We start from the raw sequence: 25,977 nt of genomic DNA, 5'->3' as shown, positions 1-25,977 counted from the left end.
TTCTTGTCCATTAATGAACTTGAAAAAACACTGTTTATGTTGCTTACCACAGTAAAATATCCCCTTCCCTAAGATGTTTGTTAAACAAACACAACACATTTTAAATCCAAAAGCATGAACCATGTCTAACAAAAATAGGACACATTTAGCCAGATATGTATTGTAGTGTGAACTGTTTTCCATGCAAGTGCTAAGTTTAATTAAATTTATCAACAAATATGACTAAAAGTAAATGGTTGAGGGTCATTGAGTTTGATTTTCAGAGCTACTAGAAATGTAGAAAAGTACTGACACCCAGTGTGCAATACTTGCAACTACATTTTTTATAATTTTCTGTTCTGTTGTGCATATGTGATCACTTAAAGAGCATTAAACCCACAATAAAGGTGAATCCATGAAACAGCAGCCACCATCACTCACAAAAACACTGTGCTTTCATCTGTTTCCATACAAAACCTGTCTAACGCTGTCAAAACAGAGTGAAATAATAACAAAAAAACATGTTCATAAAGCATTTTGGTAACACTGCTCCTTTAATCACATGACCAGATGTCACACAGCAGGTATTTCATTACACTGAGCAACAGTTAAGTGTAAAATAAATATATAATATGGTGTTTATAAATCCCTTATGGACTGCTGTTTGCGCTGCTGAGGGAGAATATTGAGGCGCTGCGTTCTTGATGTTGTGGCTTCTGTGGTTTAATGGCGGGCAATGCTGTGATATTTTACACACTAAACACAGGGGGATCTGAAACATAACTGTGACCCGCGTAATGATTCTAAAGCTTTAATTGTGTAAAAATAAGTTTGCATATTTTGCTCAGAGCTCAATTGAAGCGTGACATTTTCTTCATGCTGCATTTGCAGTGTTTCAACTCCAGGAGGCGATGTTTGATCATGTTTCTGCCACTAATAAAAAGAAATGGGGTGTCATGTCACATGATCCTTACGCACCATTAAAGAAGACATTAACTGCAACATTGAAAGGAATAGAATAATGCAAAATGACTCTTATAAATAATTCATAGTTTGCTGTGCATATTACTTCAGTTAAATCTAAAATATTTGACTATAATGTATTCATTTATACCCTCTAACTATCATATATTTTCCCTTATCTCTTATCCCTTATATTTTATCCTTATCTTTACCCTTTAGTCCTTTCTAGCCTTTGCAAAAAATACCCCGGTCACATCATCGACTCCGACCCTCATGTCCTGAGACAGTGTGTAAACCTCAAGTCGTATAAGAGTGAAGCCACTTTCCTTCAAACTAGCACAGACCTGGGCCTCATTCAGTGGCACCACAGGGATTTTCACACCTGGACCCCCGAAATAGTAACTCTCACCCAGAGCCCCAATGAGCAGGAGGTGGCCTCGGGGCCGCAGGAGCCCCCCAATGTGACCCAAGGCCCTGGTGAAAGCAGCAAGGTCCGGGCTGACACTCTCGAGACAGAAGCAGGACACAAGACAGTCGGCCCCTGCTGAAGGCAGAGCGTCGGGGGCCAGAGGATGGGGACGGTGCACATCAATTGGGACGATGTCTGTGATGACCTCGCGTAGCTTTGCAGCTTTCTCTGTCCATGCTGAGGGCCTGATGGAGACAATGTCAATGAATCACAAAGTAAAATTTGAATAAAAAAAGCTGTTATTTTGTTCTAAATATTTCACATTGCATCTCATTTGGAAATATTTCACTGCACATTGACATTAAATTACCGACTACTGGTTCCCAACTAATTACTAATGCATATTTATCAAACTGTGTAACTTCACATCATGTTACTGTGACTTCGCAGTACTTTCCTTGTAAAAACACTATATTTTACTATAACTTTGCAGTAATTGTCAGTCAGAATATATGACTTAATTATTCGTTTATGCGACTTAGCTCTGCTCTCTAAATAAATACTATTTCAATGTAAGATCACAGTAGTTATTCAACAGTATATTACTTTTTCAGTTAAAATTCGGTATTTTACTGTAACACAGTAGTTCTGCCGCACAATATACTGTATTACCATGATTTGGTAGCATTTTCCTGTATTTAACTGCAAATAAATAAGTAATTTTCTAGTAATTGCTACAATAAAATACTAAAATACGTATAAAATTGTGAATTGTCATGGTTAAGGCCTCTGAAATGATAATTTATTGTGCGATTTATAATTAAAACGTCTGAAATCTTGGTAATAATTTACTAAATAATAAACATCTGTTTTGACCTTTTTGGCCAAAAGGATGCAGCACCTTGAATTAATATTTCATACATTTTCGTTTTATAATGGTCACATTAGGCCCAACTTGAGAATGACCAATTGCTAGACCTTCTTTTTTAAATATAAAGATAGATGAGACACATTCACGCTCCAGTGAGTGTTTGTCTCTAACACAGTGACGTGAGGATCAGGTCGCGTGAAATACCGTCGTCCCTCCAGCTTGCACACGTGCTGGAGATACGGTGTCCAGTCCAGGTTGCAGCCTTTCTCATCCTGGACCCAGCGCCTCAGCTCCTGCCTGTTGACCTCCAGGAAGTCTGTGAGGAGCACCTTTTTGAAAACCTCACAGCCACTCAGCACCTGGTACAGGGTAGGACCCGAGCCTATGTCCACCAGCAGCTCACCACTCACATCTCCTGGGAAAGGTGGAGGAGAAGAAAAAACAGACAAGATGAAACCGAGCAGTGGAAATGAAGTCAGGTTGCAGTATCTGTACGTAGTAATTGAGGGAAATAAAATGCACATGTTACTTTTTAATATTTAAATCACACCGAAGAGGTTTGCACGACTGGTCACCTGATTGCTTTACCTTCAGTGAACGCTCGGTGCAGACACGCCAGTTTCCATGGCACTATGCTGTCATTTCTCCCAAAGTCAGCACGAGGTGCAGTGTAGTTGTACTGTAGATATGCTGCAGGATCAAATCCCTGATAGCAGACAGCCATGGCAGCTACTCCATTCTCCTTTTGCTTCCTTTCCATCCTCACTTTGCTGTGTGGATCTGCCGAGTACTTAGCAATGGTCAGTGGTCAGTTCAGGTGCCTTATATACCTGTGTATGTGGGTGTATCCTGATTATACGTGTGTTTGTGCTACAGCGTGTTTCAGTGGCAGAGATAGTGATCCTGCTTTTTGGCCTGTGTTTCTGCCTGATAGCTTTTTGTTCTGCTCACTTTCCCCGAGGCACTGATACCATCAGATCAGGGGGCTTCCTCCGACACTAGACCCACTAATGGACTCTTCATGGGGCTTTCAGGTTGTCCACTCGAGGGCCAACCGTCCATATCTCCACAATCTTTCAAAAGGGCCTTTTATAATCAAACACAAGACCACGTTCGTCTGAGCCAACTGTGTTTGAAACACAAAAACAGGTCTATGAATATCAAAGAAAAATGCACAAGGAATTAGAGTTTGTTATGGTCGATACATTATTATAACTTTTTAAAGAGTTCTGTGTCTACATAAATTTCTGCTTGTGCAAAATATTTAAATCCTTGTCAATTAGATAAAGCGACGACAGTAAAACAGGTGGAGAATAATCACAATTGCGGCTTTTGCAGCCTCCACAACCACAGACTAGGAAACCTGGTCAATGGACCCTTTGCACAGCAACCTGTTTGACGTGTTTCTCTGAAAAGCACCGGTGTTAGTGATCATTAATGTTAGAACAGTGACCGTGAGACAGCATGCAACCTGAAATGTTGCCATGTGATGTTTACAGAGAATCAGATGAAATTCAATGAGATAGAAAGATACACGAGGACTTCACCAGGTTAATAAATAAACAACAGTCACCAGTAGGATATTTATTATTATTATTATTGTTATATTTTGCTATTTAAATGTCTCTAATTGTTCGGGCAAACACCGAAGTCCAGTGTCTTTATAGAACAGAATGAATAGACTTTGATGGCTTTCGCAGCCTTCACAACCACAGACTATAGTAGGACACTTGGTCACCCTTTGCACAGCAGCCTGTCTGACATGTTTTAGCAGGAAACGCACAGGTGTTAGTGATCACATTAATGCCAGGACTGTGACAGTAAATTAATTTGATTATTTACACCTGCATGGTTTAGACTCAAATCCTCTGAGTCTTGGACTTGATGAAGACTCTGATATGTTTGTTTTTCTTGTATTAATGTATTAATTTGGCTTATGATGTTGAAATATTGTTTGAGTTAATTGTGTAATTTGTTTTTGTGTTAACCATTTTTTCTCCAAGTGGAGAAGTGGACCTTATGTTGGAACACAACAAGACTCAAACTCGGATTCTGCCCAACAACACAAATTCTGTTAAAGAAAAGTTGTTTGAAGGGGGTCATGTTGACCTCACGGAAATACTTTTCTAATCTGACACTGTTTCACCAACTCCAACTCCACAATACTGTAAAGTCATGTTCTACAGGCTATATTTTCAATTTGAGCAGATTAAGGAGGACATATTTTCCTGCTTAACTGCAGATGTTTATTTTTTATTACTTATTTTGTGCCAAAGAATGGGCACAATTCTTAATTACTGCTGCATTAAAAATCCCTTGTTAAATCTTGAAAACCCTCACAACTGTGGCCAGCTGACTAAAACAGCCCCTAATTGAATTTTCACTATTTAGCAAACAACAGCTGAACCAACATGGAATGCAGCCATGTTGGATGATCAAATGTTTTCTTCCCAAAGGGTCTCTTTAACACCTTGCTCATCTGTGGCAACAACACTCACACACACACACGAACATACTTTGACCTTCTTCAGCCGTGCAAAATATTACAGTGTCAAAGGGACACAGTGAATTATCCAATTCTGCCATGTGATGTTAAATTTAGGATATTTGGAGATTACAAAGAATCAGGTGAAGTTAAATGGGTGAAGAGGAGAATGTGAAAACAAAGAAAATCTGAGTTTGCAACATTCTTGCTGTATAGTTTTGTAAGAGTAAACACAATTTTGCATTTAAAATAGAAGCATGCTATACATTTATAATTGACAAAGATGCACACACACACAAACACATGCAACATAGTTGGTGGATTAGTGTATAGCCAGGAGCAAAGTAAGGTTCACTTTCTTCCCCTGAATCAGATGGACAGATAAGAGAAGAGAGAGGACGAAAACAGAGGAACTGATAAGGGGCAAATGTGGAAAACAGAAAAACAAGAACAGGACAGGTGTAATAGAATCATGAACATTTAGCCTAAGCAACAGGAGACAATTTAGTTATCTGTGGTTCTTGGGGCAATGGAAGTCCAACAGTGTGGGTTAACTTTGCACTGGCTTACTTTTTGGAGGAGAGAGCAGGTACAGAAGACTGCCATCACCACTGCATTTCTACTAAGTAAATGAAACAACTTAATCAAAATGAGGACAGTTGGGGTGTCTTGATTGATTATATATATATATATATATATATATATATATATATCACAGACATTTGTTTTTACATTTATTTTTTTCAAATGTCAGATGAACAATGTAATGTTACAAGGCAGACATTGTCTTATTATTACTCTTAACTGGTAATGTGCAACCTAACCCTGGTCCTGAGTTACAGTGTATCCAGACACTATCTGACTTCAACTCCTTGCCTGGTCTTAAAATTGTTCATCTTAATGTGCACAGCTTGTTATCCAAGACGGACATGGTCAGGATTTGGGTTAAATCAACAGATGCCGATATTGTTGTAATTTCGGAAACTTGGCTGACCAAATCTGTTAGTGATGAAGATATTTACATTATCATTATCATTGGAAATAATGTTTTTTCGTACTGTTATGTCTAAGAAAGCTACACCCTGCAGTGACCACTGTGTTTTGCTGCTATTTGGAACACTAAGGTGCCCAAATCTAAACCTTGTATTATTTATAAGAGGAATCCTAAACACTTTCATGACCAAGCTGATCATCACAATTTGTCTAATACTGATTGGAATAAAATGGGACTTATCCTTGATGTTGAGATAGCTTGGAGATTCTTTAGGGAAGGTTTTATGCAAATTGTAAAAATATGCCCCAGATGCTGTAACCTGGCTTGGGCCAAGGCAAACAGCTAAAACAACTAAGAAACAAATGATTTTCTATTATTAAGAACGGTAAATCAGAAAATTATTTGTCCAACGTGATTTAATTATTTTTTTCCTCGCTGATGTGGTTTTATTGTGAAATAAGTTTGAGTTACACTTCCGCTTCCTTTCCGTATTGTACCGGCTAGCCGAACGTCACATCCTAGTAATCCACCGCCAATATACGAGATAATATTTTGAGAATAATATAACACCTGTGGTTTAAATTTCATGTCAGCAGCGTCAATTAATGGACATTGTATCTTTTAAATTACTGCTGCGGGACTTACTAACCCTCGAGAGAAGAGAAGGTCCGTTTGCACTCGTGGCAACAGTTTCATCAGCAGCCTGACAGTCAGTCAGGGGAGGAGTCATCTCTGTGTGAACTACTGTGGGATAAGTAATAACGGGACCACGACTATGAACGAGGCTGAATAGAAGGCTTTGCACAGCAGAAGATAAACGAGGACTTCACCAGGTTAATAAAGAACAACAGTAACCAGTAGGATATTTATATTTTGCAATTTAAATGTCTCTAATTGTTCAGGCAAACACCAAAGTCCAGGGTCGTAATAGACTAGACTAGACTAAAATATAAAGCCTTACTGTCATTGTATATAAATACTGCAAGTTCTAAATTGCACTTAAAAACAATGCAAATTGTAAAGGTTACAATGCTTCAAAATCTGTTTTTCATTGTTTTATGATCTATGCAAATTAAAATATAGTATATACATGTATTGCAAACAATGACTGATGGTACTTTTTGATCTCTATTAGTCTCTTAGATCTTGAATTGCACTCTTGGTACAAATAAAGTTTTATTTTTAATTGAATTGAATATCTTGTTCAAGTTCTCATCCATGCATTATCATGTAGTTGTTAATATTTTGGTGCTGCGATGTGGTAATGCTTCATCACCTTTCAGATAGAGTGAAGAGCTTGTTTATATTGCAAACAATATAAACACCTAACAGAAAATGGCAATTGAATATTTTCCCTGGTCGCAAAGTGGATATTACATAGTGAAATTAATTTTAAACACATTTATATAGATATAAAAATGTAACCATATTGCACACTTCAAACATGATCACATTAGTGAAGGTTAGAATAATATACTGGTTGTTGTTGGTTTGTGTTTTGTGCTGCCGTGTCTCACCCTCTGTGTTTCTCTCTCTCTGTGTCTCAGACATTAAATTGACCATGATGCTGCAGAGACTCGCCTTTGGTTCAAGGAGACACGTACGCGACCTGCTCATCAGACCACTGACACAAGGCAAGTAAAGCTGCTCCATAATGTTTACCAGATTTCAGTATTTTTCTACCTCACTCACGTTTTAGAGAAACAGGTTTCATTCCTTTACCTAATGTTCACTGCCATCACACTTTATCAAAGTAAAAAAAACACAGCTATACTGTATAGTTCAGCTCAACTCAGGCTTCAGGAAATTATGAAAGAAACAGAAATAACCCCAACCCTTTTGAACAAATAAGAAAATATGCTAATTTACTAATTTAATTGAATTATTATTATGTTTTTTGACTTCATCGATATTGCAAGCAGGTGTGATGAATAACCTTCAGATTCTCTGACTTTCTCTTCTGCTCTGCCTCTTCTGACTTACACAAGATGTCACAGGCCCCTCTCTCTCTCTCTCTCCCTCTCTCACCCTCTCTTTCTCTCACATGCGCCTCATTGCTCCGGAGAGATGTGTCATGTCAGCACAGCCTTTCAGCTTCCACCGCTGATGTGGCAATTTGAAGGCTGTGATTATCTGTATCCCAGGTTACACATGGATGTAGAGGAGCAAGAGTTTCACTTTGTTTGCCTCAGTTACACAATCAATGAAACAAAAAAGGAAACTTCTTAAACAGATGAAGATGCTGTCTATTGCTAGTGTGTAGTTCCTTATATAAGTTATTACTTGCACATTTAAACAACAAAGGTTTCTTAAGAGTCCACGACATTATTATGTGTTGTTTTGTAGTATTTTTCTCTGAGAATGACTGCCCTAATCAAGAGCTCCATACACATTAAGCCGTTTCCACCAAGTGGAACGGTTTGGTTTGGTACGATTTGCATGACAGCGCAGGTCATTACATTACATATCCATAGTATTAGCCGTACAAAGTATGACAGACAACTGCCACCCTGCCTCACCTCATGACAGCGCAGGTGAAATCTCAGTCATCATCTCATCCCTCTCCATAGCTCCACATGGCCGGGTCCATGGCAGCTCCTTTGCTCACCGCGGGGAACTGCGTCATGCTAAGAGGATAGTAGTCAAACTTGGCAGCGCCGTGGTCACACGTGGCGATGAATGTGGACTGGCTCTTGGGAGGCTGGCCTCCATTGTGGAGCAGGTGAGGAACACATGACCAGCACAGACTGTCAAGCAACTTATTGGAAAAAACGTTTTAGGTTTCCCATTCATAAATCATAACTCTACTTGATTTCATGTTCAGGTAGCTATGCTGCAGAATCAGGGCAGGGAGATGATGATTGTCACCAGTGGAGCAGTGGCCTTTGGAAAGCAGCGATTAAGACATGAGATCCTGCTGTCACAGAGCGTACGACAGGCGCTGCACTCGGGACACAATCAGCTCAAAGACATGGTGAGAAAAAAAGGCTGAAGATTGTGCAACAACATCTAAGTGTTGATCTCACTCACCAATATAAAAATGTGAGCTTTACTGTGTGTTACAGTCGCTGCCTGTACTGGAGGCGCGGGCCTGTGCAGCAGCTGGACAGAGTGGCCTGATGGCCCTTTATGAGGCCATGTTTACCCAATACAGCACTTGTACTGCACAGGTACTTCATACATCTTAATAATCACTTTAAAGTGCCATAGACATGTTTGTGAATTACTGAATTTGCTCTGCCCTCCCTCCTGTGTCTTCAGGTCCTTGTGACAAATCTGGATTTCCACGATGACCAGAAGAGGCAGAACCTGAACAGCACACTGCAGGAGCTGCTGCGCATGAACATCGTGCCCATCATTAACACCAATGACGCTGTTGTGCCACCACCGGAGCCCAACAGCGACCTGCAGGGGGTAAATGTGGGTACAGAGAGCATGGGTGTGACGCTGCCGATGGTGGGTGATAGTAGAGGTGGCAGCAAGAGAACTGAAAATACTATGGATAAATATTTGTTATCCATAGTATTAGCCGTACAAAGTATGACAGGCAACTGCCACCCTGCCTCACCTCATCCGCTCCACCCTCGAGCATTAAGGCATGTGCATGCAGGGAGGGGATGGATGGCAGTGCATGCAGTCACTGTTCAGGAGGTTCTGTCAGAAGGGACTGGGACTAACTTCTGTAGGTAGACGTCTCCTTTTCCTCTTCTCCTGCAGACATGACTTACACATCTTTTTCCACACTTTATTTACACCTTTTAACTGCTTTATGAATTCAAATATAGCCATTGCTCGACTAAAATATAACATTTTAGTGCCTATTGGTGATATAAACAAATAGATTTGGGCCTTATTATGTACATACAATTATTTTGAACACTATTTGTTTTGTCTTGGGAATTTTCTTACTCATCATTTAGACAAGGATTAAATTAGTTATTTGGCAAATGACTGACTTTCTGCCAGCTAAAATACATTTTTAAAAATGTCTGGTTTTCTAGGTGATCAGCATCAAGGACAATGACAGTCTGGCGGCGAGGCTCGCTGTAGAGATGAAGGCTGACCTGCTCATCGCGCTGTCTGACGTTGAAGGTATGCCTGTAACCACAACGACGGTCTGTATCAGCTGTTAGGTAAGAACACCATCTGTCCGGGTGAAAAACACACCCATGTGAGGGTCAACTGAGTCGTATGTGAAGAGACAAACACAGACCTTCTGCTGTGATGTTTGAAATTGATGCTGATGGGGTTGACACGAGGTGATGGTGTGCGTGTGTCGTGACTGTGGATCCATTCAGCATCAATTCAAGTTGACTGACTGTAAATGTGAGGTACAAACACAATGTGTGAGTCAGGAGGACTATGTTCCACATATGAACAGGTTACTTACATAAGAGTTGATGATTTCTTAGGACTGTACGACAGCCCCCCTGGAACAGATGACGCCAAGCTCATTGACATCTTTTACCCTGGAGACCAACAGTCCATCACTTATGGCACAAAGTCCAGAGTTGGGATTGGAGGCATGGAGGCCAAGGTGTGTTCATACCCTGTAATCCAAATCCATAATCTGTCAAAGTCTTATCTTAGGTAGACACGATGGGTTAAAGAGAGTGGCCTTTTGTACTATGGATTTTTCTTGATTTCAATTTTGTTTTGAGGAGAGACTTTTGTTTTAACCCTTCTATTTACAAATTGTGTGTGTACAAACAAATAAAAAGTACAAACTTTGCATAGACAGGTAATGTGATGTAGCAAGAAGAAGAGATACATTACGAAAACTAGACAAACAAAACCAAGCAGGACACATAGAAAGAAATACTTTTTGGGTTGGAGTAGTATTTGTGGTATCAGATCACCAACAATCAAAGGGATGTTGGAATTGTGGAATTATTAATTTATCTAAATGATAAATGTTAACATTAATTCATTTGGTCAGTGATTCATTTGTAAATCATTAGTGTTCAATTGTAAAGTAAATTTAAATCAACAAACTGTCACAAGGTCAAAATGTCCGAGCTACACTTGTGACAACACATGAACAAGTTGCCACAACTGAACAAGGACTTGGACCCAATTGCACAACTCGGGAGGCAAAGTAAAAAATAAACAATCAATTTCATTTTGAAAGTACAACAAAAAACTACCAGCAAACAAAAGTACAAAACCTGATGAGACAAGAGCATGAATCAGACACTGATGAATCTTGACAAGACAATAGCACGGGGGTTACACTAGTTCACAAGACAAGAAGAACTGGTAACAGATAAAGGGAGACGCAGACCATATATGCACACGGTACCGGGCAACAGGTGGAAACAATCAGGGTGGGGAACAACAATCAGACTGGCGGGAAGAACACAAGGGGAAGTGGCAAGTTACCTGAAACGAGAGGAGAGTGAAATTTCAAAATAAAAAAGTAAACCACAAGACAAAATTGACACAAGACTAACAACTAAACACAACCAGCTTTCTTGGTCATGACACAGGTTGATTGTGACATACATGTTTACAAGTTTATAGTCCTTTTCAGGATTCAAGTATTTTTATTTTATGTTGTGTTAAACCACTGTGTGCAACATCATGTTGTATTTCTGATAGACATGAGAATAATCACTGTTGTCCTGCTTTACCATCTAGTGTTTATGCAGTGGTTTTGGTTAAGTAAGAAGACAAATCAATTAGTCGGAAGACAGTTACACTAAAATTGTTCATCATCCTGTTAAAGATGAAGACTGTGAGTCAAGGGTTTAAAGTAAAAAATGTAACTTCTTTTGTGTGTCTGCAGGTCAAGGCTGCACTGTGGGCGCTGCAAGGTGGCACCTCAGTGGTCATAGCAAATGGAACCCACCCCAAAGTAACAGGTCATGTTATTACTGACATTGTGGAAGGCAAAAAGGTGGGAACCTTCTTCTCTGAGATCAAACCTGCTGGTGAGTTTTTTTCTTTTGACTTTTTTTACTTTGTTTAACTGTAACTCATTTCATTGCATACGTCCACTGAAGCTGCTGACGCAAGTCTCTCTGTGACTCTTCACCAGGTCCAACTGTGGAGCAGCAGACAGAAGTGGCTCGCAGCTCTGGAAGAACCCTGGCATCTCTTCACCCAGACCAGGTGACATTCATTACATTATGTTTAAATATAGTAGCTTGTTTAATGCTCATACTCAACTAAGTCCATAATCTGATAGAGATGAAACACGTACCCCTTCCGTCTGCTCACCCTGTCTGTATTTGATTGGCTGTTGACAGAGGAGTGAGATCATCTGTCATCTAGCAGAGCTTCTGACTGAAAGGAAGGAGGCGATTCTGGCTGCGAACAAGAAGGACATGGACCTGGCTGTTAATGCTGGTAACAGAGCACACCATCAACTCAGTGTGTGTGTGTGTGTTTAGAGACATTCAGGGAATGTTTTCAGCACTGTTTTTCCAGGAAGTGACCATTAAGTCCAAGTCTTTACTGCCAGAAAGGAATCTGTTCATTAAAGTAAACATAAACCTACCACCAAATACATTTTAATAAGAGACAACTTAATCCATATGTCTCTTCTTCTCCATGTTGCTAAATGGGGAGTCCAGCCCTGTATCGCCTGAAAGCAACATCTTGCTTTTTACTCCCACTACAGGCCATTTGCCACCAGCAATGCTGACGCGTCTGAGTCTGTCACCGGTCAAACTCAACAGCTTAGCCATAGGTCTGCGTCAGATAGCCGTGGCGGCGCAGGACAGCGTGGGCCGTGTGTTGCGCAGGACCAGAGTGGCTCACACCCTGGAGCTGGAGCAGATCACTGTGCCCATCGGGGTTCTTCTGGTCATCTTTGAGGCCAGACCTGACTGCCTGCCACAGGTATCCAGGCAGAGCTGCAAAGTTTATTCAAAGCTTTTTGAAACAACTGCAGTAATAACCACAGTCCTTGTGTCTGCATCCAGGTTTCAGCCCTGGCCATAGCCAGTGGTAATGCCCTCCTTCTGAAGGGAGGCAAAGAGGCTGCAAACACAAACAGTGTCCTCCACCAGCTCACCCAGGAAGCTCTTTCCATGCACGGTGTCCGAGAGGCTGTGCAACTGGTAAACCTCTGCTATATTTATAAAAGTGGACATTTTATAAATTAGATAGAGAAACTCAAAGGTCAGGATCAAAAAGTCTTATTCATGCATTCAGATTACGTTACTGGGTTTTCATCTTTTATAAATAACAGGTTTTCATGTTAACATGCAAAGTGCAGTCAAGATGATGTCAAAGCAAGAGGCTGCAAATGAAACTTTAAATCCACGATGGCACTTGGCACAATGTCTTAAGTTGTCTTATCTTTACTTGAGTGACAGTAAATACATTTTTATTTATTTATTACTGTCTCAATGAAAAAATCTTCGCCTCAGATGGAGTTTTGAAAAAGCAAAACTTTTTAGGATTTAAAGTTCCTGTGTGCAATTTCTGTCCCCAGTGTTGTTACCCTGCAGACTTAGCCCTCACCTCAGGTGAGCATACAGAGCTTTCTGAAAGGACATCCATATTCCAATTGTTCTCTTTTAAAGTTAATTTTGGTATCGCTCTCCACCTCACTCATGTTTTCAGAGAACCTTTCCACATAACTCTGGTCACCACAGTCACAAAAAAACAAAACACTGCTATACTGAGAAACACGGAGGGTCGTAAAATGCTTTATCAACATTGTATGAACTCAGTTAACACTCGTTAGAATGACACAAAGTTACACACTTTAGCTTTAAACCAAAATGTAATCTACACTGTACATACTTCACCAGTCAGGAAATTAGCCTGAATTCCTAAAAAAAGACAAGATACATTAGCTGCTGTGATTCACAAACATCGTTTTGTTTCTAGGTGAACACTCGTGAGGAGGTGGAGGATTTATGTCGACTGGACAATATGATCGACTTGATTATCCCTCGAGGTTCATCCCAGCTTGTGAAGGACATACAGCGAGCAGCCAAGGGCATCCCAGTGCTGGGTCACAGCGAGGGAATCTGTCACGTCTACGTCGACGCAGACGCCAGTGTCGATAAAGTCATCAAGATTGGTCTGCTACTGCAAATCTGTGAATGAACTGTGATTGTGGTACCAGTTTTACAACCAGCACGTTCAGTTCAGCTGATGGATATTTTCTTATTACAGTCAGGGACTCAAAGTGCGACTACCCAGCTGCATGTAACGCCATGGAAACTCTGCTGATTCACCGAGACATTCTAAGGACGCCGCTTTTTGACCAGATCATTGATATGCTGCGAAATGAACGGGTAAAACACCACAAGCATATCCAATAGGACAATAACTCAACAAGACACTGGAGTAGAAAAGACTTTTTCAGCAAGGAATATATGGTACACAAATGTATATATTTTTGTTACTTTAAGATAAAGCATTTTGTCTATGACAATGTTTTATCTTTTTATGTCTAGGTGAAGATTCACGCAGGCCCTAGATTTTCTTCCTACCTGACGTTCAGCCCATTAGAGGCCAACTCCTTGCGTACCGAGTACGGTGATCTGGAGTGCTGCATTGAGGTGGTGGACAGTATGCACGACGCCGTGGACCATATCCACAAGTATGGCAGCTCCCACACAGACGTAATCATCACAGAAAATGGTACGTAGCCCAAAGTGTTCTCATTGTTCAATGTACTGCATTTAAAGCTCCAGTGTGTAAATTCCGTCGCCAAAGGAAGGACAACTCCATGTCCATATTCCAACCGTTATTTTTTTTTCACCTCACTACCTCATGTTGTTTCAGAGAACTGGGGTTAATAAATTGACCTAAAGTTCTCTTTCAACATTAATTTCGCCCACTCATGTTTAAAAGAACCACTGCTGTCTCGTTTTACTAGTGTTTAAAATGCATCTTACCCTGCTGTCACCTGCGGTTTAGTATCTATTGCTGCCATCTAGTGACGACTGAAGGTAACTCATCAGATAAAAAATGAACCTGTGAACGTGTCACTGTGAGTTTACCACATACATAGTTATGACAGAGAGAAACATTAATACATGTATAGATAGATGGGTTTAAGAAATTAATTTTAGAAAATAGGTACATGTTTATTGTATATTGATGGTAATTGATGAATAAACATTTTGTAGATATGGTTGTTGGATTACATGACTAATTAACTTACACTCAACACACAACATTTGTGTAAGAATTATCATCCACATTTGATTTATTTGATATAAGGATCATTGAACACCACTTGGATTTTTCTGATGACTTTCTAAACTCAATTATCTATATTTTGTGGATTTTTCGGGGGGTTTCACAGTTAACAGAATTTGTTGCACAAGATGTTTAGTCTTCAGAACAATAGATTGTTTTCTTTTAAGCGTTATCTTTGCACCTGTCATCTTGGTCTCAATGATACATCGAGAATTGGTAGATTTAAAGGTAGGAGCACAAATAATCTTCCTTTTTTTGTGTCCCAGAGGAAACAGCGGAGCAGTTCTTGCAGCAGCTGGACAGCGCCTGTGTTTTCTGGAACGCCAGCTCACGTTTTGCAGATGGCTACCGCTTTGGACTTGGTATGTTTTGGCCTTATCGCCGTCTCGTCAGGGTTTCGTAACCTCATTCTTTGTCGCATTTCGTTACCCATGTTGATCTGTAATCCCTCCTGTCAAGACAATGACACACTTTTTGTTCCCTGTGTGTGATAATTTGTTTATGGCTGTCTCACTTTTGCCTCCAGGAGCAGAGGTTGGGATTAGCACTGCACGCATCCACGCCCGAGGCCCTGTGGGCCTGGAGGGGCTGCTCACCACCAAGTGGGTCCTGAGAGGGGATGGACACACGACAGCTGACTTCTCTGAGCACGGCACCATGAAGTACCTCCATGAAAACCTACCTGTTGGGCAGCCTTTAGCCGGACAAAGAGACAGTAACTAGACCTGAGACGATACACAATGCTGTACTCGCATTAGCTACCAGCAGCTCCCCAAAAATCAGCAACAGATCATGATGTCACTGTTTAAAAGTCTGCAGCTCAAAAAGCACAACCTGGATGTTGTACTTGGTTCTCTGACGAAGTGTGAACTTTTTTTTATTCTAAATTCTACCTCAACTTATCACACTTTAGAGTTAGAGAACTCGCCCTTATAGCAACGTTACTTTCTTTAAAGGTCCAGTGTGTAACATTTACGGAGGTTTATTGGCTGAAATTGAATATACTGCCCATAAGTATGTCTGAATAGGGTAATCGCTTTGAAATAAACAGAGGCAGAATCATACCACACAAAAGGAGACAGATGCTAATGGTATACGGAGGTAGTTGTAGTTCCCTGATGTGCTTGGGTCAGGGAGGAGTGAGCAAAAGAGTCAACAATCTGCAGTCTCACCATTAGATTTCACTATATCTTACACACGGGATCTTTAATGCAAAATAAATGCATAAGGTTTCTTATAAAAAGTTTTTCAGATACATTTTCTTATATTAATGCAATCTCGGAATATCATTCTTAAACCTCACTCTACGTTACCATCAATCAGACCACTTATCAAGCTGCTTTGTCGTCGTTTATACTGTAACAACGCCAGCGTAAAGCTGCAGACTGGCGTCTCCAACAGCAATGCAACTGACAAGGCCTTTGACACAGACTCTGATCAGGCTGTGCTATAGTGCGACACAAACCCTTACTTCATTCATTAAATGTTCATGAGGCTGTTGTCAGTCATCAGTAATACAATGTACAGCGTGTACTTTTAGCCAGGTTTACTGTGTAAAACCACTCACTTTCCCAAATCTGTGGTCATGGGTCAGCAATAACTAAATTATTACTTTATTTATCTAGTTTATTTACATCTTAATTCATATTTAAAAAATATCATGTTATGATTGTACATGTTATTTTAATTGCAATTGGCTCATTGCCTAGAACGGTAATACATTTCAACATTTTTATTTTCCGTGTAAAACTCAACATTTACTTTAATTGGTCGAGGTGCCGCTGTTATACGACTGCGAGGCGGCATGTGACAGTAAACTGCCGTTTATCATCTTTATGTTTCCTGTAATGACGAGGATTCACATTAATGATATCATATATGATACAGAATAATTCACCAGGTTACAACCCGCACACCTGAACGTGAATACATTAATGTTATTTACAGTTTTTATTTATCTGATCGTTGTTACAAGTTCTGCTTTCTCCGTGATCCGCTGTTTTGCTGTTTGTACCTTGTGGCGCCTAAAGCCTCTTTCAGAGCAGGAACAGTAATTGACAAGCTGCCTCCTTCAAGCTGGAGGGAAGAACGCAGCTGCTTTTAAATGAAGCTCTGCAACAATTCCAGCCTCTGAGCTCCTATCTGATGTCTTGCAACGCACACTTAAGGAGTGCTTTGGCTTGTTTAATAGCAGTGTTGAAGAATTAAAAAAAAAAAAATGTTGAAAAGGAATATTTGGATATTTTTCTCACTTTCTTTGATTCCTGCAGTTGAAATGTTGAGGGTTTTTGTTCATCCCTGTCCTGGCAATAGTCTTTCTACTTTCACAAAGAACACAAATTAATGGGGAAAAAAGTCATACTGATCTGAAAAACAGATGTCTAAAAAGGGCCTTTTTAAAGTTGCCCATAGGGGAATTCACATTGCTGGAAGTGGGGCAAGGAAGATGGAAGACAATACTATAGAGGTTTAATTATCCAGCCATCAGAAAAGAAAAGGGGGAGAAGGAGAACTGAGACTAATAATGGAATCACAGGCTTACGTTCTGGGTTTCTCAGTTTCTTTCTTTTTTCCCTCTCTCATCTAAAGAATTCATTCTCCAAAACGCAGTACTTTACCCTTCAATCAGCCTCCCATCACCAAGTCCAAAGGGTTCAGCGATGAAGAGGGAGACAAAACTCGGATCTCACTACTTTGTCCTTTTCATGTGTGAAGTGACTGAACAAAAAAACTTCTAAATGACTTGAGGTAGAGAAGGAACAGGGGACAATGAGTATTGTGTCTTTGATGCACCGGGTTATATTACAGAGCCCTGCTTTACATTCTTGAAAGCATAAAAGTTATTTTTTAGGATTAACATTATTACTCTTAGCAATATCATATAATAATAATAACAAGGGAAAACATCCATTGCATGAATTACTTACACAAACGCTTCTTAAACTTATCATATATTTTATGACGCTTTACTTGAAATTATATAATCATATCTCAGGAATAAACTAAACCCACTACCTCAGTTCATGCAAATCAACCATTTTACAGTTGGTTTTTCACACAGGAGTAAAAAAGTGAAACTTTCCTGAGGTTTATAGTACAAGATGGCCCATCATGTCAATTTGGACTGCAGCAATAATGGAATTAATCGATTAGTAAATTGACCCCAAAAGCGTTAGCTGATTTAATAATCGTGAAATTGAGTGCTGTGTTGTTGTTTTTTAAATGGGAAGTTCTGTGAATATGTGATTCTGTCTTTGCCCCGCTAAGGTTTGTGGACAAAGAAGACATTAGAGGAAGTATTCATTTTCATTTCATTAGAAGGCATTGAATTCATAAATGTAAAAACAAGGCCTTAATTAGCATTAAAATGTCTTAAATCCCCCTGAGAAATGTTAACACATAAAAAGTAGGATTTTATGATTATTTTTTGTAATTATTGAAAAAATGTTTCTTACTCTTGCAGTAATATCACGCAGATAGCAGGAACCAATAAAACACTTTTCGGTTTTCATGGTTAAAAACCTAGTAGTCGCTGCAGACGAGCAGATAGAAATATCTCCTCACTGACGCTCTCGTCAGCCGCGCGGTTTCACACAAAAACGCAGACTGTGTTGTGATTGGCCAGCCAACGAGAGCTTTCCCACTGTCCTGTGATTGGCCAGGTACCTGGAAGTGACGTAATTAGCACGTCAGCTCTCAGATACGCGGCTCCCCCTCTGGTACGATGGACGCACTGCATCTCAGCAGCTACAACGGAAGTGCTTTTCCACTTTGTAGAGCCCCGGAAAACAATAAAATATTTTATTTTTGTTTGTTTTAAAACTGTAGGGTTTCGTAAACGAGGTGATGACGCAGATACACACACAAAAGCAGCGTTCATTGGAGCTTCCGGTTTATGTCGCCTTCAATATTTGTGAAATACGATAACATTTTCTGACATTTTAATGACCAAACAACTAATCAAATAAAGACTAAATATCAACAGATTGATTCACAATGAAAACAATTTGCTGTCAGTAGAGAGTATATTTTATATTTTAAAGTTGCTTCTCTGTGTTTGATCAGTGCACTTTGCATAAAAATTGAAGTTGTATAAAAGTCTAAAGTGCTTACTTCCCTTAATTATTGCAGTATTTGAAGCCACTGCGTCTTCATGCCCTCACATTAACTTCCAGTTACGAGCGAGGTCTGTAAACTTCCTCACGTCTTTTATGTGGCTCTGCCCCCAGGCTCCAGCTGATCACATCCCATGTTCCACCAGTTGATGTTGTGGTAGCTGCTGGGTATCGTCGTCCAAAAGGATATGTGAGGGATGATGAGTGCACATCACTGGACTTGTACAGCAAAGCTGACAATCCTTTAATTGGACATTACTCAAGGGCAAAACTCATATTTCTTGTTGTACTTGATCTTAAGAGATTCTCAAATACACTCCCCATTGGGCTCCAGTTTTTTTTAAATCAATAATTAATGGTCAAAGTGATTTATTCATGTGTATCTTCACCAATTATGCAGTTTCTAATTAACAATTTCAATAATTGATATTTATTTCTGAGAGGATCGAGTATCTTGGGCTGATGAAAAATGCATGAGCAGGGATGTGGACAGGGTTTTTGCTTTTTGTTCTGTGAGAGCTTGATGCTCGGGGCTAATACCAGGCCACTTTGACTCCGACTCTTTGAGTTGGCACTGGCCTTGTGATGTGGATCTAATATGGGCATCTTTCACGGACCCAAAGCACTTACTGTGTACCATGTGATCTCATAAAGACTCCTACATGCCCGTCTTCAGATATAACCCCCCCTTTTTTTGTTCTTTAATATTGAACTTCAAAGAAAAAAAATCTTCAGTTTCCTTTATATTTTCTCCTTTGTGTGTGCGGAATAACAATACCATGTCAAAACTGCGGAAAACTCGTCTTACCGGGACCTCAGTGATTACATGTGCATCTCACTCTGTGGCCTGATGAAACTGAAGTTAAATCAGCATCGTTAAAAAAAGAAAATCCTCCCTCAGATTCATGACAAGGCCTATCCCCCTGATCTTTTGATAGTGACAGCTGGAGTCGTCAGTTGGAAATTAACAAAGGCTCGCTTTAGTTGACTTTCATCAAGTTTTCATTTATTGTCATTCCAGTAGGACAGGAGGTGGGGGACCTGCGGGGCAAAGCGTTTTGCTACAGGACGACCAAAGCAAGGAACAAAAAAAACATCACTGTTCACTGCAGGAGAACTGAGTGACCCAACAAAACTCAAACCCAACATCAGACGCTCTAAAAAAAAAGAAATCCCCCCAACGTTAATATTTCAAGTCTGGTCATAACACGTGGTTATGACCAGACTGAGACACTGTGAGCGTTGTGGGGACCAGAGGGTGAAGAGCTCAACAGTTGGTGGAAAATAACTGTGAATCAGTTGAGCTCAGTGACACGTCTCAGCGAGCCAAAGGTCGGGCTGGTGCTTCCCCACTCGCTGTGCCTCCTGTACTCGCCGGGACGCAAGTAGTACTGGCGCCCCCTGTAGTTGGGGTGCTCGTGCAGCATCCAGTAGCCCTCCATGACGTTGGCGGAGGAGATGTCGCGGGTGTGGAAGCGCTCGTGCAGATCTGGGCAGTCGTCCATCAGCTCCAGATTCTGACCCCCAAAGTCGGATCGCTCAAAGATCTTCATCCTGTATTTGCCGTTGTACTGGGAAAGAAAGGATGAATGGAGAAAGGAGAATACAATGACACGGCCACTGAGGATCCATATTTGTTTGAATATATTAGATCACAAGAGATATATGTGACTGATTCCATATTATAAATCCAATACCATCATGGCCCATTCTATTCTTGCTACGTAATATTTTACTGCAGTAATAGGTCAAACCAGAAACACAGGTATTGGCACTGACAGGTGAAACCCGTAGTAGGACTAGGCCTGAGATCTAAACTGGCACTTCTGCAGGAAAACTTTGAACATTGCTGCAAACAGGACGAGGTCAAACTCACAGCTGGCACCATGCGGCAGGAGCGGATGCAGTCATTGAAGCCTGCCCAGCGCTGGTAGTCAGGGTACTCGCCCTTGTGCAGCATGTACTGGTAGCCACTGTAGCTGGGCTTCTCGTAGGCCACCCAGCAACCGCTCTCCACTCTTATCGAGTTGCAGCGGCTGAAGTAGGCCTGCATCTCGGAGCAGTCATTGCTGCACTCGTAGTGACGACCCTGGAAGTTCCTGTCTTCGTAGAAGATAATCTGCCCGCGACAGACAATTAAACATTATTGCCACAGACCTACAACACACAGTGCACCTCACAACAGGCCCAGGACATTGTCATGAACTGACAACGTCTGTAAGCTATACATTCACTGCTCTATGTATCTTAAAATAAAATATCAATGTGTCAATATGTCAAAATATAAAATTAAAAAACATATAATCTCATAATATAAACGATTTAGAAAAAATATACTGTATGTGGTACGTTTCAATTAACAGACTGTTTAAAACGTTTTAGTCTGCACAGTTTTCATTACAAATACCCTTTAGTATTTAATTTTTTTTTTGCCAAGGTTGCAAGTAGTAAACAGTTATACAAATTAGTCGGGACTTGTATGAAAGGAAATTTGATTTTGTTGTGTATAAACTGCAGAGATTGAGGAAAACATCCAGGATGGCTGAATTAAAGTTGAATAAAATACCCAAAAACATCACATGTGATCAATTTCAGTGAACAGAGTCTTTTAAAATCAATTACAAGCTCAAGATAATATTGCATTGTACTATCTTCAGCAACAGACAAAGCCATATTTTTCTTATTTTGCAGTTCTCCTCTCACAGTTCTTTGCAATTGCTCACATTTTATTACATCCTCATGTACAATATGTCCTGGAAATATCAAAACAAGCTTTGAACATGTTTGTTCTGAGAGTCTTCGCAGCATTTATCCATTATCCACAATTGATTAATATACAACAACTGCTTGCGTTGCTGTCACTATACGTACTATATATTAAATTGCACACTTACCTTGCCCATTGCAACTGTGTTTAAGTTCAGACCAGACCAAATGCCGGACTGTTCCAGACCTCTTTATAGACCCCGCTCACGGATCAGGCTTTTGTAAACATGAAAGAAAAGGTTCGCCGTGTCAGCACAGTTCTCTGTATGGACTGCCGAGCACTATAGGACTGGTGATGCACAGCAGCCACTTTGTCTTTGTCAAAGCTCTGTTAGTCTGTCGGCCAAAAATACTGTACAACTGCACTTTCTGTCCGGGCTACAAAAGGAGTTGCAACATCTGCCTTTATTTCCATGAAGTGAGGCTAGCCACGGTGTCAAAAAGTTGTTTAAGTGATGTTTTATTAAGCAGCAGCAGTGGGATTTTATAGGTTGAAGTTGGTATTGTGCTTGAAACTCAGGTCTATATTGCACCTATGTTTTATTTAAATAAGTTCACAAAGGTCGTTATTGTTTGAAAACCACATCTTTAATGTTCAAATGAGTCGTGCATGGGCAGAATTTACATGACAGACCTCATCCTCCTGAATGAGCCCATCATGGGGTTGTGACAGCCCCATTCACCGCAGGACCTGTACTCTCCTGGGCGCAGGAAATACTGGCGTCCTCTGTAGTTGGGATGCTCGTAGAAGATCCAGAAACCCTCCATGATGTTGCAGGAGTAAATGTCACGGTAGTTGAATCGCTCGTACAGGTTGGGGCAGTCGTCCATGAACTCCATGGAGTGTCCCATCATGCCAGGCCTGTTGTAGATCCTCATCCTGTAGGATCCTCTGTACTGGATGTGAAAGAGATCAGAACGTGGTTATTATGCTTCTTTGGCTCGCCACGCTCCCTCATAACTTCCTGTCCTCGGCTGATCCTTCAACTTTCGGATGCAACGGAGTTCTTGTCTACTTGGTCTCTGAGTAACAACAGATGAGAATGAGCATGACAGAATTAGATTAACCCCCTCCTAAACTGCCAGAAACACTCAGTGTGACTAACAGAATTAGGATGAAGGCACTAGGTCTTATGGGGGGGCGTGTCATATTCTTTTTAATGGCTGACTTGGTCTCCTTGTGGGCCCACACTTTCATGCTATGACCCGACTGAGTCCCTGTAAATGACATCAAACGGCCCGTGACTGACATCCATTTTTAAATTGGCATTTTGATGTGCAAGGTGAGTGGCGTTGGTGAGTGTGTGTGTGTGTGGGGGGGAGACTTCCACTTCCAGGCCTTTCTGTCTGTCTGTCTGACTGACTTACAGGTGAGAACATCTGGCAGGAGCGGATGCAGTTGTTGAAGCCCATCCAGCTGTGGTAGTCAGGGTAGTCACCAGGGCCAAGGACGTACTGGTAACCCATGTAGTGAGGCCTCTCATAGGTCACCCAGTGACCCCCACTGACGCGGATGGAGTTACAGCAGTTGAAGTGCCTGAAGGTGTCCATGCAGTCGCTGCTGCACTCCCAGTGACGGCCCTGGAAGTTGCGGCCTTCGTAGAAGATGATCTTGAAAAGGAAAAGAGAAAAGAATGTTGATAGATTGACTGCTTGCAATACACGGGAATGGACTGTAGGGGACACTGCTCTCCCTATAACAGCCTCAGTTATTCATCCAAAAGAAAAAAAATACAGAATGCAAAAATGTTAAAATATAAATGATAAAACATGCAGCATTCAATCATAAAACAGGACACTGTGATTCAGGTAGACCAGCTATTTAAGATGCAGCTGTTTTCCAACCATTTTTCCCAATTCAGGGTGAGCAGAGGTCATCATTTTCACCACGTTGTAAAACTAACACCTGCTTGTGTATTTGTCCCTACAGAGACACGTCCACAAGAGGCAAAAACATGGTGAAAATCCACATTTGGATGTGAATACTTTAGCTACATCTTCCCTTGTTACAATGCTCCCTACATATTCCCACATCATGCCATTTCCCTCCGTCTGCTCCTCGACAGAGCTGCTGCTGCTGCTGCTGCTGTATTTATTGCACGTGAGCTCATACCTTTCCCATGGTTGCAGGGCTGTGGATGTTTGCGCACCGTAGCCCTGCACACACTTCCCGGTGCTTTTATACTCTCCTGATGATGGTGATGATGATGATGATGAGGCCTCTGACGCGACTACCCTTTACCTTTTCAGAAAACAAACCTCTTGTCTGCTAGAGTTTACCTATAGAATTAGGACCCCCCTGTCCCCGTCCACAAAAATGAACACTACACAAGTCCCATTCTGTGTCCTTTTCACGCCACACACTTTGTGATGTAGCCTTTTGAAACATCACACAAAGGCTCTTTAGGGTGTGAGCCCCCGATAACAAAGATTTACAGCCATTATGGGTGGCACTCCGGCACATAGCTGCGTCATGATTTTCATATAGATCACGGATAGTTCAGTCTCAGTGATACGGTGAGTTTGGCCTGGGCCTATTCCTGCGTGAGACAGGTTACAATGCAATTGTTGTTTCAATTTATGTTAAAGGAAAGTGGGGCTGATACTGTGGACTGAGTCAAGCGTTTGTGTTGATGTAATATACAATGATCTCCTGTCTCTTTTAGCTTCCATAGCCTGCAGTTGTACTGTGATGCCAGACGGGACCGGTTTGTTTGCAGATGTACAGACGGAACTGCATTCTGTGTGTGTGTGTGTGTGTGTGTGTGTGTGTGTTTGCGCTATAAAAGAAGGCGTTTGGGGCATGTGTGTGCTTTAGTCTTTGTATAAAATGATAGATGTTTGGACTTAAGTCTTTGGCTTGTGAGCATATAGCCCAGAGCTGAAGGGGAAAAGGCCAGAATGAGTTGCCGCCACGTATTGTGTTCCCAAAGCCCAGCTGATGCCAGAAAGGTCACCTTTCAGCCTTTCATTTGGGATAAAGAGCTCATGCCCTCACTCCGGTTTGTGTGTTTTGCAGCTTCAACTGTGTGAAAAGGCAAATGTTTCTAGAAAGCACAATAGCCATTCTATCGCTGGCCAAAAAGGAAACAAAAAAGAACCATAGTTCTGCAGTTGTAAGTACAGAGCCATATGACACTGCTTCAGTGTTAAGGAACCGCGTTGATAAGCTTTTGCTCCTTTGATCATTCGCCGGCTTGAAACTCTCATCGGCTTCAATAGGTTTCATGTTTGAAGCTGCACTCCTTTTCTGTGACATAAGTAGATCGTTGATATTCTTTCATCACACTGTGCAGCATAATTGTGGAAGATTATCAGATGGGATGTTTTGTTTTTTGCGACTTTCTGGAGCAAATTGTTGGGAAAGGTTTTATCAGAAAATATAAGAAACTAAATGTTTAGATATTCCTCATATGCTCATTCAAAGACTAATGATTCCTTTCGTTGTGCCTTAAGGATAGTACATTTTGGTGATCTTTGTTGTCATTATTGTGCTTCTGTTTGGAGTTTGGTCTTTGGACGCTGTGTCCTTCATCTTCTATTAGACCTGATTTAGGGCGTGTTAGTGTGTATACAGCAGCAGCACTTGTGCGGGTGGGGATTAAAAACATTCATCCTCTCAAATCCCTGAGCAACCAGGTGTATTTGAGCAGAATAACACTTAGCTGGTTTGCTTTAGCAGCACAAGATTTGCTTCCCTACAACACAGAGAAAGTTATGTGGAGCTGACTTAATCAGCGCGGTGTGAACTCATTTGACAAACGTATCTACAGTTTTAAAATGTAAAATACTTCTTTCAGTGTTGACGCAAGACGGCAGAGGAATGACAGGAGAGCCGCGTGTGACTGTGCTGCACTCGTTCGAACTATGTGCGATAGAGTAACTATCGCTCTGCTGTGTGTCTTTGTCTTTGATTGGGAATCTACCAGTTCTGTGGCTGCTGCTCAGTCTGACATCTGACCTCCACATCGAGAGAAGCGTGTAACTGAGGTGCAACACATTCTCTAAGCCAAGGCAGAACTATTTGACTGGCACAGCCGTCATTGCCATTGTTCTCATTTTCATCACTGAGGAACATCAGCTAACCCTGACTCATTAGTCAGGACCTTGGCTCTCTCCATGTGTATGTAGCTTCTAGAGGGGAACCTTGTTTCGCACGCTCTCAAATGATCGTCTTTAGCTCTGCTACAAGACATCTCCTCCCCACCCTGAAGGGAAAGCAAC

At 41.0% G+C, this 25,977-nt stretch overlaps 4 protein-coding genes across 7 annotated transcripts; 1 reads left to right on the top strand and 3 right to left on the bottom strand.

The window, feature by feature from the left end:
• Nucleotides 1–507: 507 nt before the first annotated feature.
• LOC122759235 (phenylethanolamine N-methyltransferase) lies at nt 508–6,421 on the bottom strand. Its single transcript, XM_044013930.1, has 4 exons — nt 6,351–6,421; nt 2,811–3,348; nt 2,427–2,637; nt 508–1,596 (listed from the first exon to the last, which is right to left on the bottom strand). Exons 2-4 carry the CDS (start codon nt 2,980–2,982, stop codon nt 1,158–1,160), a joined length of 822 nt encoding a protein of 273 aa, XP_043869865.1. The 5' UTR covers nt 2,983–3,348; nt 6,351–6,421; the 3' UTR covers nt 508–1,157.
• aldh18a1 (aldehyde dehydrogenase 18 family, member A1) lies at nt 3,763–16,387 on the top strand. 4 transcript variants are annotated; one of them, XM_044013927.1, is made up of 18 exons: nt 3,763–3,772; nt 7,249–7,335; nt 8,272–8,423; nt 8,526–8,675; nt 8,767–8,871; nt 8,963–9,121; nt 9,703–9,793; nt 10,114–10,238; nt 11,490–11,634; nt 11,742–11,815; nt 11,953–12,052; nt 12,327–12,547; nt 12,631–12,768; nt 13,547–13,742; nt 13,838–13,959; nt 14,122–14,308; nt 15,139–15,234; nt 15,399–16,387. In XM_044013927.1, exons 2-18 carry the CDS (start codon nt 7,263–7,265, stop codon nt 15,593–15,595), a joined length of 2,331 nt encoding a protein of 776 aa, XP_043869862.1. In that variant the 5' UTR covers nt 3,763–3,772; nt 7,249–7,262; the 3' UTR covers nt 15,596–16,387. The 4 variants fall into 4 exon arrangements, with proteins under 4 accessions (XP_043869862.1, XP_043869861.1, XP_043869863.1 ...); XM_044013926.1 differs by lacking the exon at nt 3,763–3,772 and adding an exon at nt 6,199–6,534; XM_044013928.1 differs by lacking the exon at nt 3,763–3,772 and adding an exon at nt 6,199–6,558 and having other exon boundaries at nt 8,963–9,115.
• Nucleotides 16,388–19,971: 3,584 nt separating this feature from the next.
• On the bottom strand, nt 19,972–21,963 carry crygmx (crystallin, gamma MX). The gene is made up of 3 exons (XM_044013838.1): nt 21,882–21,963; nt 20,864–21,106; nt 19,972–20,558 (listed from the first exon to the last, which is right to left on the bottom strand). Exons 1-3 carry the CDS (start codon nt 21,888–21,890, stop codon nt 20,283–20,285), a joined length of 528 nt encoding a protein of 175 aa, XP_043869773.1. The 5' UTR covers nt 21,891–21,963; the 3' UTR covers nt 19,972–20,282.
• Nucleotides 21,964–22,322: 359 nt separating this feature from the next.
• crygmxl2 (crystallin, gamma MX, like 2) lies at nt 22,323–23,949 on the bottom strand. Its single transcript, XM_044013837.1, has 3 exons — nt 23,867–23,949; nt 23,122–23,364; nt 22,323–22,650 (listed from the first exon to the last, which is right to left on the bottom strand). Exons 1-3 carry the CDS (start codon nt 23,873–23,875, stop codon nt 22,375–22,377), a joined length of 528 nt encoding a protein of 175 aa, XP_043869772.1. The 5' UTR covers nt 23,876–23,949; the 3' UTR covers nt 22,323–22,374.
• Nucleotides 23,950–25,977: the final 2,028 nt, after the last annotated feature.

The sequence above is a fragment of the Solea senegalensis genome, linkage group LG18 (assembly GCF_019176455.1).
Source record: "Solea senegalensis isolate Sse05_10M linkage group LG18, IFAPA_SoseM_1, whole genome shotgun sequence".
Classification (NCBI taxonomy): domain Eukaryota; kingdom Metazoa; phylum Chordata; class Actinopteri; order Pleuronectiformes; family Soleidae; genus Solea; species Solea senegalensis.
The sequence above is the reverse complement of the archived record's forward strand: the minus strand, read 5'-3'. Positions and strand labels throughout refer to the sequence as shown.